The following is a 14,044-nucleotide window of genomic DNA, read 5'->3' as shown; positions in this document are numbered from 1 at the left end:
GAAGCCACGGGAACACGTCAGAACGTAACATCCAGCTGCCTCTTCTAATCACGTCAGTCTGTCCTAATTCAATTCTGTCCCAGCAGGATTCAATTACTTTTTATTAATTTTGGCACAGCCAGACTCCATAGAGTGGGATTCAATTCTGCCGAATACAATTTGACTAGATGCAATCGGATTCACTTCAATTGAATGAATCTAAACTTAATATCCATCTTCTCTCCACCTCACTCTTAGCCCCCCTCTTGCTTTTTTTTACCCCTGCTTTCCTGTTCCTATATTACACACACACACACACACACACACACACACACACACACACACACACACACACACACACACACACACACACACACACACACACACACACACACACACACACACACACACACACACACACACACACACACGTTTTACTTGTTACTGAACTCACATGCAGTTTGCTGTATATAACATGTCTATAATCTAACTCATAAAAGCAAGCAATCTACAACATCCCAATGCAATGTTCAAACAAACACAGCCAAACACACTACATGACCAAATGTATGCGGACACCTGCACGTCGAACATCTCAATCCAAAATCAGGGGTTTTAATATGGATTTGGTCCCCCCTTCACTGCTATAACAGCCTCCACTCTTCTGGGAAGGCTTTCCACTAGATGTTGGAACATTGCTTGCAGGGACTTTCTTCCATTCAGCCACAAGCGCATTAGTGAGGTTGGGCACTGATGTTGGACGATTAGGCCTGGCTCGCAGTTAGCGTTCCAATTCATCCCAAAGGTCTTCATTGGGATTGAGGTCAGGGCTCTGCGCAGGCCGGTCAAGTTCTTCCACACTGATCTCGTCAAACCATTTCTGTATGGACCTCGCTTTGTGCATAGGGGCATTGTCATGCTGAAACAGGAAAGGGCCTTCCCCAAACTGGTCCCATAAAGTTGGAAGCACAGAATCCTCTAGGATGTCATTGTATTCTGAATTCACTTTTTCGAAAGGTGCCTATGATTGTGCCACGTTGAAAGTCACTGAGCTCTTCAATACGGGCCATTCTACTGCCAATGTTTGTCTATAGAGATTACATTGCTGTGTGCTGGATTTGACACACCTGTCAGCAACGGGTGTGGCTGAAATAGCCAAATCCACAAATTATAAAACGTGTCCACATACTCTTGTATGTGTTAAATCTGTGTGTCAATGTATTGAACCCTGGTAGAATGACTCAGTCGTCGCATAGCATGTGGATCTTAGAGACAGATTTACTAAGCATTAACATAAGTATAACGTTTGAAGCTGTCCATTATCAATGTCAAATCCAACAACAACAACAAAAACTCAAACCTTTCTGGTACCTTTATGTTCTCCCTGTAATGCTACACTGCCACATATTCCCAACAGGTTTAACCTGCACTATAGTACCAATGCTTTATAGGTCTTCCACATGTATACCCACACATACTGTTTCTCAAGAGAGTGCCGATGAACTGTGTGTAGTGTTTTTTTTTTCAAAAAATCCACCCCTCGATTCTAAAACATTATGGGATTGACTGCTAAAGGGCATGTAAGAAAAATCAAAAAGCAGCAAAAAAAGGGTGAAATAAATAACATATACATAACATTGAGATTGGCCTTTGGACGATTTCAGAGGCCCTGCCGACTCCAGTCGTTCCTTAAATTGATTTTTCATATGAGAGTCCCCTCCGGGGGCCATTCCATTTTCATATGTGCATCTGTATATGTGTTCCCCCCTTCCCACTCTATTAATCAATTAATGTAATCAGTTCCTGTGTGCACCCAGCGAAGACATGGGCCATTCCTTATGTGAACAGCATTTGCATGTCTTTAATGGGACTTTCTGAGTGGTGTTACATAATGTAAAATGACTGTGTGCTCAACTACTCCCGGAAAATGTTAGCCTAATAGGTTCATGCAGAAATTAGAATGATGTGATTTTTTTCTAGGAAAGCATTGGAAAAGGTGTTGGCTTCAGCTTGAGGTTCTGACGACGAGACTCAGAGGGTCTTTTAAATACTGTGTGTGTGTGTGTGTGTGTGTGTGTGTGTGTGTGTGTGTGTGTGTGTGTGTGTGTGTGTGTGTGTGTGTGTGTGTGTGTGTGTGTGTGTGTGTGTGTGTGTGTGTGTGTGTGTGTGTGTGTGTGTGTGTGTGTGTGTGTGTGTGTGTGTGTGTGTGTGTGTGTGTGTGTGTCTGTATATTATATGTCTGTATATGTGCATGCACCACCGCCCAGGTTACGCACGCATCGTGGGTGGACAAAATATCGTGGGTGTACAAAACATTAGGAACACCTTCCTAATATTGAGTTGCATCCCCTTTGCCCTCAGAACAGTCTTAATACATCAGGCATGCTGGCCCATGTTGACTCCAATGCTTTCCACAGCTGTGTCAAGTTGGCTGGATGTCCTTTGGGTGGTAGGACATTCCTGACACACATGAGAAACTGTTGAGCATTAAAGTCCCAGCAGCGTTGCAGTTCTTGACACAAACCGGTGCACCTGGCACCTACTACCATACCCCGTTCAGAGGCACTTAAACAGTTTGACTTGCCCATTCACCCTCTGAATGGCACACATACAAAATCCATGTCTCGATTGCCTCAAGGCTTAAAAATCCCTCATTAACCTGTATCCTCCCCTTCATCTACACTGAAGAGGATTTAGCAAGTGACATTAACAATGCATCATATCTTTCACCTGGAATCACTTGGCCAGTGTATGTCATTGTGTTCCTAATGTATGGTTTGTACACTCAGTGTATACACATGCTCCTGTATCTGTGTGCTGTCCTCTCGGTGCTGTGAGTGTGTGTGCGCACATGCATTACGCCTGTGTGTGTGTGTGTGTGGATATATATGTGTGTCTGTGCACACGTCTCCACTGTGGAAAGAGTGCACAGGGGCATACATATTTTAAATCCTCCTCGACTGACACTTTTCCCAGTGGATCAGAGAAATATCTTAATTATGCCACTTAACATCTCACTGGATGGTCTTTGGGCAAGCACTGGGGAACATACAATTAATTTCACTGAGTACCAGAAAAACTCAAAACACATAAATAACCGATGACCTGCTGAGAGGAAGCCTCGCTGGGATTTCTAGTGCTAATGTTACTCTAACAGAGAGAACACACTTCCTAGGCAAAAAAAAAACATTAGTCAAATGGCATTGCAAACAAATAGCTAAATTAATTCTTCAAAGGTTCCAAAAAAGCAAAAAGTGTATTGTAAGGTGGGTTAGATATAGATAGCCTGTTGAGACACTGAGTCAATGTGAGAAGGTTGTGTCAGAGGTGCAAGGGAATGGGAGTTTTACTTGTCAACCGAAATAATAAATTATGTACAGCAGGGATCATCAACGAGATTCAGCCGCGGGCCGATATTTTCTTGAGAGGATGGTCGGGGTCCAGGAACATAATTATTGTTTATTTGTAGACTGCAAATTGACCGCAATAATCCCAAACAGATCAAATATTTCATTAAAACATAATTTCGAACCTTGCTTACATTTGTATTACGTGTCAATTACACGTCGGAATATTTGGCAATAGATTTCCAAAATTTGAAATAATTCACATTTTTACAATATGTTATGTCCAACTAAGATTTACATTTTTTACATGTCTTCTGATGTTGAGGCTATTGTAAATCGGCTCTAAAAGAAAACAAGTGGGTTCAGAGTTAAAAATTACATTTTTGGGGAGGGATCCAAGGTTCCTTGAAGAATTTTATTTCTTTAGCCCCTACTCTTGCAATTTAGTCAGGGGGGCATCACAGATTATCTTTGGGGCCACCCTGGATTTAGCCTCAAATCCAATATAGCTACCATAATACCATTTGATGGAGGCCAAATCATATGTACACTTGAAACCGTTAAAACTAGTTTTTCAACCAATCCACAAATTTCTTGTTAAAACAAACTATAGTTTTGGCAAGTTGGTTAGGACATCTACTTCATGCATGACAAGTAAGTTTTCCAACAATGGTTTACAGACAGATTATTTCACTTATAACTCACTCTATCACAATTCCTGTGGGTCAGAAGTTGACATACACTAGGCTGACTGTGCCTCTAAATAGCTTGGAAAATTCCAGAAAATGATATCAGAAGCTTCTAAAGCCATGACAGGCTAATTGACATCATTTGAGTAAATCGGCATCATTTGAGTCAATTGGAGCTGTACCTATGGATGTATTTCAAGGCCTAACTTCAAACTCAGTGCCTCTTTGCTTGACATCATGGGAAAGTCAAAAGAAATCAGCCAAGACCTCAGAAAACAAATTGTAGTCCTCCACAGGTCTGTTTCATCCTTGGGAGCCATTTCCAAACGCCTGAGGGTACCACTTTCATCTGTACAAACAATGGTACGCAAGTATAAACACCATGGGACCACGCAGCCATCATACCACTCAGGAAGAAGACGCGTTCTGTCTCCTAGAGATGAACGTACTTTGGTGTGAAAGCGCAAATCAATCCCAGAACAACAGCAAAGGACCTTGTGAAGATGCTGGAGGAAACAGGTACAAAAGTATCTATATCCACAGTAAAATGAGTCCCAAATCAACATAACCTGAAAGGCAGCTCAGCAAGGTAGATGCTACTGCTCCAAAACCGCCATAATAAAGCCAGACTACGGTTTTCCACAGCACATGGGGACACAGAACATACTTTTGGAGAAATGTCCTATGTTCTGAATGAATGAAACAAAAATGGAACTGTTTGGCCATGATGACCATCGTTATGTTTGGAGGAAAAAGGGGGAGGCTTGCAAGCCGAAGAACACCATCCCAACCGTGAAGCACGGGGGTGGCAGCATCATGTTGTGGGGGTGCTTTGCTGCAGGAGGGGACTGCTGCACTTCACAAAATAGATGGCATCATGAGGCAAGAACATTTGGTGGATATATTGTAGCAACATCTCAAGATATCAGTCAGGAAGTTAAAGCTTGGTCGCAAATGGGTCTTCCAAATGTCCAATGACCCCAAGCATACTGCCAAAGTTGTGGCAAAATGGCTTAAGGACAACAAAGTCAAGGTATTGGAGTGGCCATCACAAAGCCCTGACCTGAATCCCATAGAAAATTTGTGGGCAGAACTGAAAAAGCACATGCGAGCAAGGAAGCCTACAAACCTGACTCAGTTACACCAACTCCGTCAGGAGGAATGGGCCGAAATTCACCCAACTTATTGTGGGAAGCTTGTGGAAGGCTGCCCGAAACGTTTGGCCCAAGTTAAACAATTTAAAGGCAATGCTACCAAATACCAATTGAGTGTATGTAGACTTCTGAGAATGGGAATTGGGAATGGGAATGTGATGAAAGAAATAAAAGCTGAAATAAATCACTCTACTATTATTTGGATATTTCACATTCTTAAAATAAAGTGGTGATCCTAATTGACCTAAAACAGGGAATTTTCTACTAGGATTAAACGTCAGGAATTGTGAAAAACTGAGTTGAAATGTATTTGGCTGAGGTGTATGTAAACTTCCGACTTCAACTGTAAATATGCATTTTGTATACAAGGCTTTTTTACAGAATTGTGTCCACTCATGGCCAGAGAGACTTTTTTGTAAATCATTCTTATTCCGAATCCAATATGGCCGACATAATTACTTACCTGGATATAAATTTCCCCTAGTTTATTTTGTATTGTGTTATTCTGTCTTTATTAAAAAGGGTTTCATACAACTCTTGGCATATCCAGCACTATGAGAGGCTCTACCATGCATCATGTTTGAATAGCTGAAGCCAACTAGCTTTTCAATGTGTGTTCATGTTTTTTACAACACCAGCAAATAGTAGTGTCACCAAGTTACAGGAAAGCAACCTGTAATACAACAGTCAGCCACTCTAGTAGCGTATATGTAGAGCTAATATTTCCCCTATTTTCCCCACTGAAACTAAGTCTGCAAGGTTAATTCTAAGTATTTGAGGTGACAGGACATGAGTGTCCTAACAGGGTGACATAATCAGGGTGAAGTAGCCAGTAGTGGTTGTCGTTCTGGGGCCTGACCAGGTTGCACAGCTACCTGGTCTTTCTGGGAAAGCTGCAGCCACAAGGGCAGTATCCTTCCTGTATGACTGGCAGGGTATTCAGGGCTGGGTGGGTGAATAGTTTCCATTTTTACAACAGTTTGGTGCAGGCACTCAGCAGATGCAGTTTGCATGCTAACAAGACCCATTGACTAACTGGAATGTTCTCTCAGCCTGAATAATGCTGGGGATTCTCAAGTAGTGGAATGGTTGGTTGTTTTTTATGTTGAATGTGGCAAAAAAAGTATTACGACCTACATATTCATTCGGAAGTCGGGTCGAATGAATATTTGGCCGATATTTACTGTGGGTAAATGGCCACTAGCCTAATTTTACAATCATACATCGCAATCATACATCTTCTGACTGAATATTAATTTGCAGCGCTCTACCCCCACCTGCCGTTCCACCTAAAAAACGAATGCGGCCAAACAAGTCATACCCTTTCCCTTTCTAGTGCTTGACTGCCCGCAATTGACTGCTAACTTCAGAGGTACCTTTAGACACTAAAAAAAACAAGCACGATAATGAAACCGGGTTTACTCTGTGTCCATTGCTGCGCCAGTGACATGAAATCCCTCTCAGGGGTGAGCAATCCTTCCCACCATTCATATATGTCCACCTGCGCAATTTTGGAGTTACATTTTCACCCTAAACTAAACTAGCTTCAGCTCGTCTATACCTACTCAGTTCGTTCTTGTTAAATCATCGATACACTGTCACCGAAGAATGTAAATTCTGCGCCATGTCCCGTTCACCCATTCGAAAGCCTAAGATAAAAATGAATGAACTTTGAACGCTAAACACCTGAGGGTAATGATGCCTTTGAATTGTTCCACAAAAGCTTAGTTATTTATCAAACAAAGAATAAACCGTTTGAATTTAAATAGCTGGCCCTGAGGTTGTTGTGTTATGATGCGCTGTGTGTTAACAAAATAAAGCCAAATAATCAGGGCAGTGCCAACTGCATGAAACATTCTGTTTTCCCTAGGCAATCACCCACATCATAACATTGTTTTTTGTGATTTGTTGTTCTCCTTGAGAAACAAAAACACTAAACAAAGCACAGCCTATTGTTGTCGTTTCACAGCCACATGCATCTATCCACAATTATTTCTCTCCTACTGATGAAGAAAAAAATGACCAGATATAGCCACTCTCTACCAATCGATGGATGTCACATTCAATGGCGGAATAACACCAGAACAGTTCAATGATATCAACCGGGTCTTGATAATCCCCTTTTCAAAAAGCAAGCATTCCAATCAGACGTGCTGAAACTACAAAACACCAGCGGTCAAACAATCCGCCCCTCTCTCTCTCTCTTGCTCGCGCTCTACGGTCTCCTTCTCCCAAATCTCCCTAACATAATTGTTCCCGCCGATAGGGATATATGGACAAGAGCGGGCGAATAGGGCAACTTATCCATCCACGAAGTCCACAACGCCAAGAGACATGTCTCCCTACCTTGACTGCCGCAGACAAGAAACCATAGGAGTTGGATAATCATTTTGAGCAGGTTTGGCTGATGGACCGCTTCCAGCGTTCGCTGTTATAGTGGAGGTTTTTAGTAGCTGATTATAGCAGGAACCGCGACACACTCCTTTCGCCCTCGGTCTTGAGGTCCGCTGGCGTTCTCTCGCTCCCTCTCTGGCGCGCGCTCCCCCGCTCGCTCCCCAGCTCGCACTTACTTTTTACTCCTTCGTTGCCTGACTCCACTGAGCAGTCCGCATTTATACATCACTCACTATACCGCTCGAGAGAAAAAGGACTTTCGTTTTAAAGGTCCAAATCACTCCAATTATTGTTTATCAAAAGTATAGTTTATAATAGTTCAATAATTTGTTCGGGAGTCGAACTAACGGATGATGGATGCAGGACTGTGCAACTTGCAGTGTTACATCCTATCGAATAAATCCGTGTGACATGAACTGTTTCATTATTTACGTGTTGTGGAGAGCACTGTTCGGACTGCAGGTCTCTTCTCCCTATCCTCTCGCTCTCTGTCACGCGCGCGCACACACGAGAACAGCGAATGGCTTTGCTGTATGTTTGTACAAATGATATGCATATTCAGCTGGAAAAAAAGCTTTATTTATTTTTTTTGCATTTTGTTTCTTGGCACACACCGAGTAACTCACTTGCGGTACGCTATCCAAACTAAATCTACATGATACATCCAACATCTCATTCCAAAATCATGAGCATTAATATACAGTTGGTCCCCCCTTTGCTGCAATAACAGCCTCCACTCTTCTTCGACAGCTTTCCTAGATGTTGGAATATGTTGGAACATTGCTGCAGTCACATTCAGCCACAAGAGCATTAGTGAGGTCGGCACTGATGTTGGGTGATTAGGCCTGGCTCGCAGTCTGCGTCCAATTCATCCCAAAGGTGTTCATTGGGGTTGAGGTCAGGGCTCTCAGTCAAGTTCTTCCACACCAATCTCGACAAACCATTTCTGTATGGACCTCACTTTGTGCACTTGGGCATTGTCATGCTGAAACAGAAAAGGGCCTTCCCCAAACTGCTGCCACAAAGTTTGAAGCACAGAATCATCTAAAATGTCATTGCACGCTGTAGCGTTAAGGTTTCCATTCTCTCAAACTAAGGGGCCTAGCCCGAACCATGAAAAACAGCCCCAGACCATTATTCCTCTTCCATCAAACTTCACAGTTGGCACTAAATTTGAAACATTGACTTGTGGGAAAGGTGGCATCCTATGATGGTGCCACATTGAAAGTCACTGAGCTCTTCAGTAAAGCTATTCTACTGCCAATGTTTGTCTATGGCGATTGCATGGCTCTGTGCAACAGGTGTGGCTGAAACAGCTAAATCCACTAATTTGAAGGCTTGTCCACATACTTTTGTAATTATAGTATATGTGGATACAATTGACATTGGAGTCCAAAATTCATAGGATAGTGACCCCACATGACTCGTGCCCCCTCCTACACCATAAAAAATCTCTCTCCCTCTCCCACATGCACAGGTAGTCAATTCATTTATGTATTCTTCACCAGTCTATTGTAGTTCTTTTGTCTGGCAGTGCACGCTAACCCAAGACACGTTCAACGGTAATATAAGCACAAATGTAACTGAGGAAAGGTGTGAAAGTGACATCATGTAAGTCAGCAGATTCCTCACTTCATTTAGGCGGTATCAATATGCTATTTGAGACAATAACAATATCAAAGCATTTGACACACTTCACCATTCTCCTCAGAACAAGTGGTTGTAGTTTCTGCCTCGAAAATGAGAGGTATGTGACTTAACCACTGCCACTATCATGGTGTTTAAGGCTAAATCACTCTTTAAAAGGTTGGTAATTGTGTTGCTCCTTTTCCCCATTGAGCTGTTAAAGTTCAAAGCCATTCAGCCCAGAAGAATATAAAATCTATCTCTGCCCTCTAACAATATGATGTAGAAAAGAGACACGAAACACAGGCAGTCCGCATTCAGCCTCTTGTCTCAAAGGAATAGCCGTGACATCCATTAACTCCACTGACATTTATGCACCAGGATCACACTGTGAAAACATTCTTTTATTGTCTTTGTACTCTGGGAAAGAGGCCATTTTTAAGTTCATGTTGTCTCTCTAAATGTCTGGGTTGGAACATGCGTTCAAGGAAATGTAGCAGAAGTTGAGCAAGAATAGCAACTTTGTCATGGTAGCTTTATGTTGTGCCTGAGCCGTTTTCTTCTAGATACTTTTTTATTTCACCTTTATTTAACCAGGTAGGCAAGTTGAGACCAAGTTCTCATTTACAACTGAGACCTGGCCAAGATAAAGCAAAGCAGTTCGACACATACGACAACACAAAGTTATACTTGGAGTAAAACAAACATACAGTCAATAATACAATAGAAAAATAAGTCTATATACAACGTGAGCAAATGAGGTGAGATAAGGGAGGTAAAGGCAAAAAAAAGGGCCACGGTGGCGAAGTAAATACCCTATAGAAAGTAAAACACTGGAATGGTAGATTTGCAGTGGAAGAATGTGCAAAGTAGAAATATAAATAATGGTGTGTAAAGGAGCAAAATAAATAAATACAGTAGGAGAAGAGGGTAGTTGTTTGGGGTAAATTATAGATGGGCTATATAGCTACTTTATCATACTGTAATAGAATATTGAGAACTGGGGTCTGTTTGGTGGTGGGGGTCGCGAGGCGGGGAGATATTATAAAAATGGACTCCTCTGACACCTTGTGTCACTATTAGGGACACGAGTGTGACTGAAGAGCATTCATTTCAGCACCATAGACAGCTCCACTCACTACAGTATGGCTGGTCTATGACACTGCAGCAGCAACGCCCATTCAGCAACACACCCTTGCAGCATCACTAGTCAAAACACCTAAGCCATTCTGGTTTATGTCTAATCAATCCAGCATCTTAAGAAAGCAACCTGATGGTCCCAACACACTGCCAAAGCAAAGTTATTCAGATGGTGCACACTGGCATAAGCATGTTGTGTCAGCCAAAGGTAGCATATGCAAAAAGTAGATCTGATCACTACTCTTCATGCAAGCAGATGGCTTAGTGATGATTGGATCAAATATATCCATAAATTAAACTGTGCAATCACATTATCACCATTGTTTTAGTCTAGCGATGACGACCGAGGGGATGTCAATCAGACAGTAAACATGTGCTCTAAAAACCACTCAGAATGGGGTCAAGAAAACCGCCCAGAACAGTTCTCTGGGGATGCACCGTTGAGGCCCTTTGCTTCATAAGGAGCTGTAAGGAACAAGCCAAATCAAGTCTAAAATTCAGTATGCCTGACACATCCTCAAATATATGATCCACCACGGCTTCAAGCTTTTGGAAAATAAACACCTCCTTTATTTACCTGACATCTAGTTCTATTAGCCCACACTATTGCTGGGCTGCTCCTCCTGTTCGCTCCAATTAGATGCACTCAATGAGTGTCTCCTAAGTATTTCCTATTTTGTGCACTACTTTTGACCAGGGCCCCATGGTCTCCGGTCAAACGTAGTGCACTATCAAGGGTGCCATTTGGGAAGCAGACAATGTGTTTTAGTGACCAAACACATACGCTGGGTTGTTTCCCCTCATGGGGATCTGCCTTGGAAGAAGTTGAAGCAGTGCCTTAATGTTTTCTAGAGCGACTGGAAGAACGATAGTATGGTAACCAGATCTCCACTGCCACCATCATCACAAGGGACCTGTTCACTGGCTCATCAACAGTGTCCCTCCAGAAACTCGGTTGTTGCCCCGGCAACCCGTTTTGTGATACAGTGTGTGTGTGTGTGTGTGTGTGTGTGTGTGTGTGTGTGTGTGTGTGTGTGTGTGTGTGTGTGTGTGTGTGTGTGTGTGTGTGTGTGTGTGTGTGTGTGTGTGTGTGTGTGTGTGTGTGTGTGTGTGTGTGTGTGTGTGTGTGTGTGTGTGTGTGTGTGTGTAAATGGAAGCTTGACATGAAGACTGCTGTTACAATGGCCGCCCGGAGTCAGAGACCAGGTTCTCCATGGTAACACATCACAACACCTGTTCCCTATTGCTCTCAGTGTCATGTGGCCCACTTCAGCAGTGCCATTGAGGTTATAACTTTCAGGCGTAGGCTAAATGAAAAGAGCAGTGTACATACCAAGGCCCTTCAGTGCCTGGGGTCTTTCTGTCATGAACTGCAAGAATAAAGAACAGTATTTACAAAGATGGTTTAGTATGAAAATATGTAGAAACTACTTCTCTAATAGAAATCACCGATCATGCTTGTAGGCGATGTCATGCTAATGTTGGCTAGCTAAGCTCATGCGTAGAAACACTTAATCGGGTCAAAGGGTTGTCTCACGCCAAACTGCGCATGTGCAGGCCGTCAGTCAAAGGCACTCCTTTAATATAAAGTTGTTTTCGACTAAAATTAAAACGTGTACGTTTGTCACTTAGACGAGGTTGGAGTAATAACATGTCTAGCTAATCTAGGTTGCGCCTTTAGACCTCGAGAAAATTAACAACTTAAGGAATAATTGTACTTCTATCATTGGCTTCTCAAACCCCAAACCCCCGGTCTAGTCTGCTTTGCAAGCATTGAAGGAAGTCTCGCAATATTGGGCCTCACGATGTTAGAAACTCTGTGATATTTATCTCCACTTGGGTGAGTGTATGTATCTTCAAGGCATTCTTAGAATCAACAATGTTATTTATTTGGATCCCTATTAGCTTTTTCAGAAGCATCAGCTACTATTCCTGGGGTCCACAAAAATATGCTAGTGGCCAATCCTCAAAAAGGGCTTTAGTCTTTGAGATACACCTACCCGAGGTATAACAAAGCACAACCATGTTTTAACATATGTCTAAGGTCTCCCATATATGAACTTGATCATTGTATACAAATATTTTGCTGCAAACGTGGTTAAATTGATAGATATTGTGACACACCCCCTTAACTCACAATATTTAACAGAATACATCCAAGTCAGGAGGCCATACACTGTTGAACTCTGATTTGTACCTTCTGACAGTTTGACCAATATTGATTGAGAAATGATTTGCACCCACTGGGCACAGATGTCAATTCAATGTCTATTTCACTTTGGTTCAATGTCATTTAATTGAAATAACTTGGAAACAACATGGATTCAACCAGTGTGTGCCCAGTGGGGAGCTTTGAAGGATCAACTGAGACTGGTCTCTATCACAAAATAGATGTTCTATGTTAATGAGAATGATCTGTATACACAAACTGGCTGGCGGAGCTGGAAGATTCTGGTTGACTAGCAGATCTGGAAGATTCTGGTTGACTGGCAGATCTGGAAGAGACTGGTTGACTGGTAGATCTGGAAGAATCTGGTTGTCTGGCAGATCTAGAAGATCATGGCTGACTGGCGGATCTAGCTGCTCTATGCAGACTGACAGCTCTGGCTGCTCCATGCAGACTGACAGCTCCTTGCAGACTGACAGCTCTGGCTGCTTCTTACAGACTGACAGCTCTGGCTGCTTCATGCAGACTGACAGCTCTGGCTGCTTCATGCAGACTGACAGCTCTGACTGCTCCATGCAGGCTGACAGCTCTGACTGCTCCATGCAGGCTGATAGCTCTGACTGCTCCATGCAGGCTGGCAGCACCTTGCAGACTGGCAGCTCCTTGCAGACTAGTAGCTCCTTGCAGACTGGCAGCTCTGGCTGCTTCATGTAGACTGACAGCTCAGGCTGCTCCGAACAGGCGGGAGACTCCGACAGCGCAGGAGGGAAGGAAGTCTCTGATAGCGCTGAACAGACAAGAGACTCCAGTAGCGCAGGAGGGAAGGAAGGCTCTGGCTGTGCTGAACAGGCGAGGCGCACTGACGGCCTGGTGCGTGGTGCTGGAACTGGTGCTACAGGATCGAGGACACGCACAGGAAGCCTGGTGCGGGGAGCTGCTACCGGAGAACTGGTGTGTGAAGGTGGCACAGGATGGACTGGACCGTGAAGGTGTACTGGAGAGCCTGAGAGCAGGACTGGCACAGGACGTGCAAGGCTAGGTAGGTACACAGGAGGCCTGGTGCGTGAGGCTGACACATTTTTCACCAGCCGACTAACACGCACCTCAGGACGAGTATGGAGCGCTGACCCAGGTGCCATTAAATCCCGACACGCTCCGTCGGACGAATATCTTACCTATAGCACTATACTAGCAACTCCCTCATTACTCTCTCCTCCACTTTCCCCATTAACTCCTTCACAGTCTCTGCTTCGCTCACCTCTAACACCGGCTCTGGTTCTGGTCTCCTCCTTGGCTCCTCACGATAAACAAGGAGAGTTGGCTCTGGATAGACCGGACCGTGCAGGCGCACTGGAGCTCTTGAGCACCGAGCCTGCCCAACCTTGGCTCGATGCCCACTCTAGCCCGGCCAATACGAAGAGCTGCTATGAACCGCACCGGGCTATGCACCCGCACTGGAAACACTGTGCGCTCCATAGCATAACACGGTGCCTGCCCGGTCTCTCTAGCCCCCCGGTAAGCACAGGGAGTTTGCGCAGGTCCCCTACC

The 14,044-nt window shown here is 43.7% G+C and overlaps 1 protein-coding gene across 3 annotated transcripts in view; it reads right to left on the bottom strand.

Moving 5' to 3' along the window:
* LOC124011314 (neural cell adhesion molecule 2-like) overlaps positions 1-8,024 on the bottom strand; it is a 457,182-nt gene extending 449,158 nt beyond the window's left edge. For all 3 annotated transcript variants that reach the window (XM_046324554.1, XM_046324556.1, XM_046324555.1), the window contains exon 1: positions 7,516-8,024. In XM_046324554.1, the coding sequence (XP_046180510.1) occupies positions 7,516-7,558 (43 nt within the window). In that variant the 5' untranslated portion in view covers positions 7,559-8,024. The remainder of the gene's footprint in view (positions 1-7,515) is intronic.
* Positions 8,025-14,044: the final 6,020 nt, after the last annotated feature.

The sequence above is a fragment of the Oncorhynchus gorbuscha genome, linkage group LG23 (genome assembly GCF_021184085.1).
Source record: "Oncorhynchus gorbuscha isolate QuinsamMale2020 ecotype Even-year linkage group LG23, OgorEven_v1.0, whole genome shotgun sequence".
NCBI classification, from domain to species: domain Eukaryota; kingdom Metazoa; phylum Chordata; class Actinopteri; order Salmoniformes; family Salmonidae; genus Oncorhynchus; species Oncorhynchus gorbuscha.
This window is presented reverse-complemented; position numbering and strand designations above follow the sequence as displayed.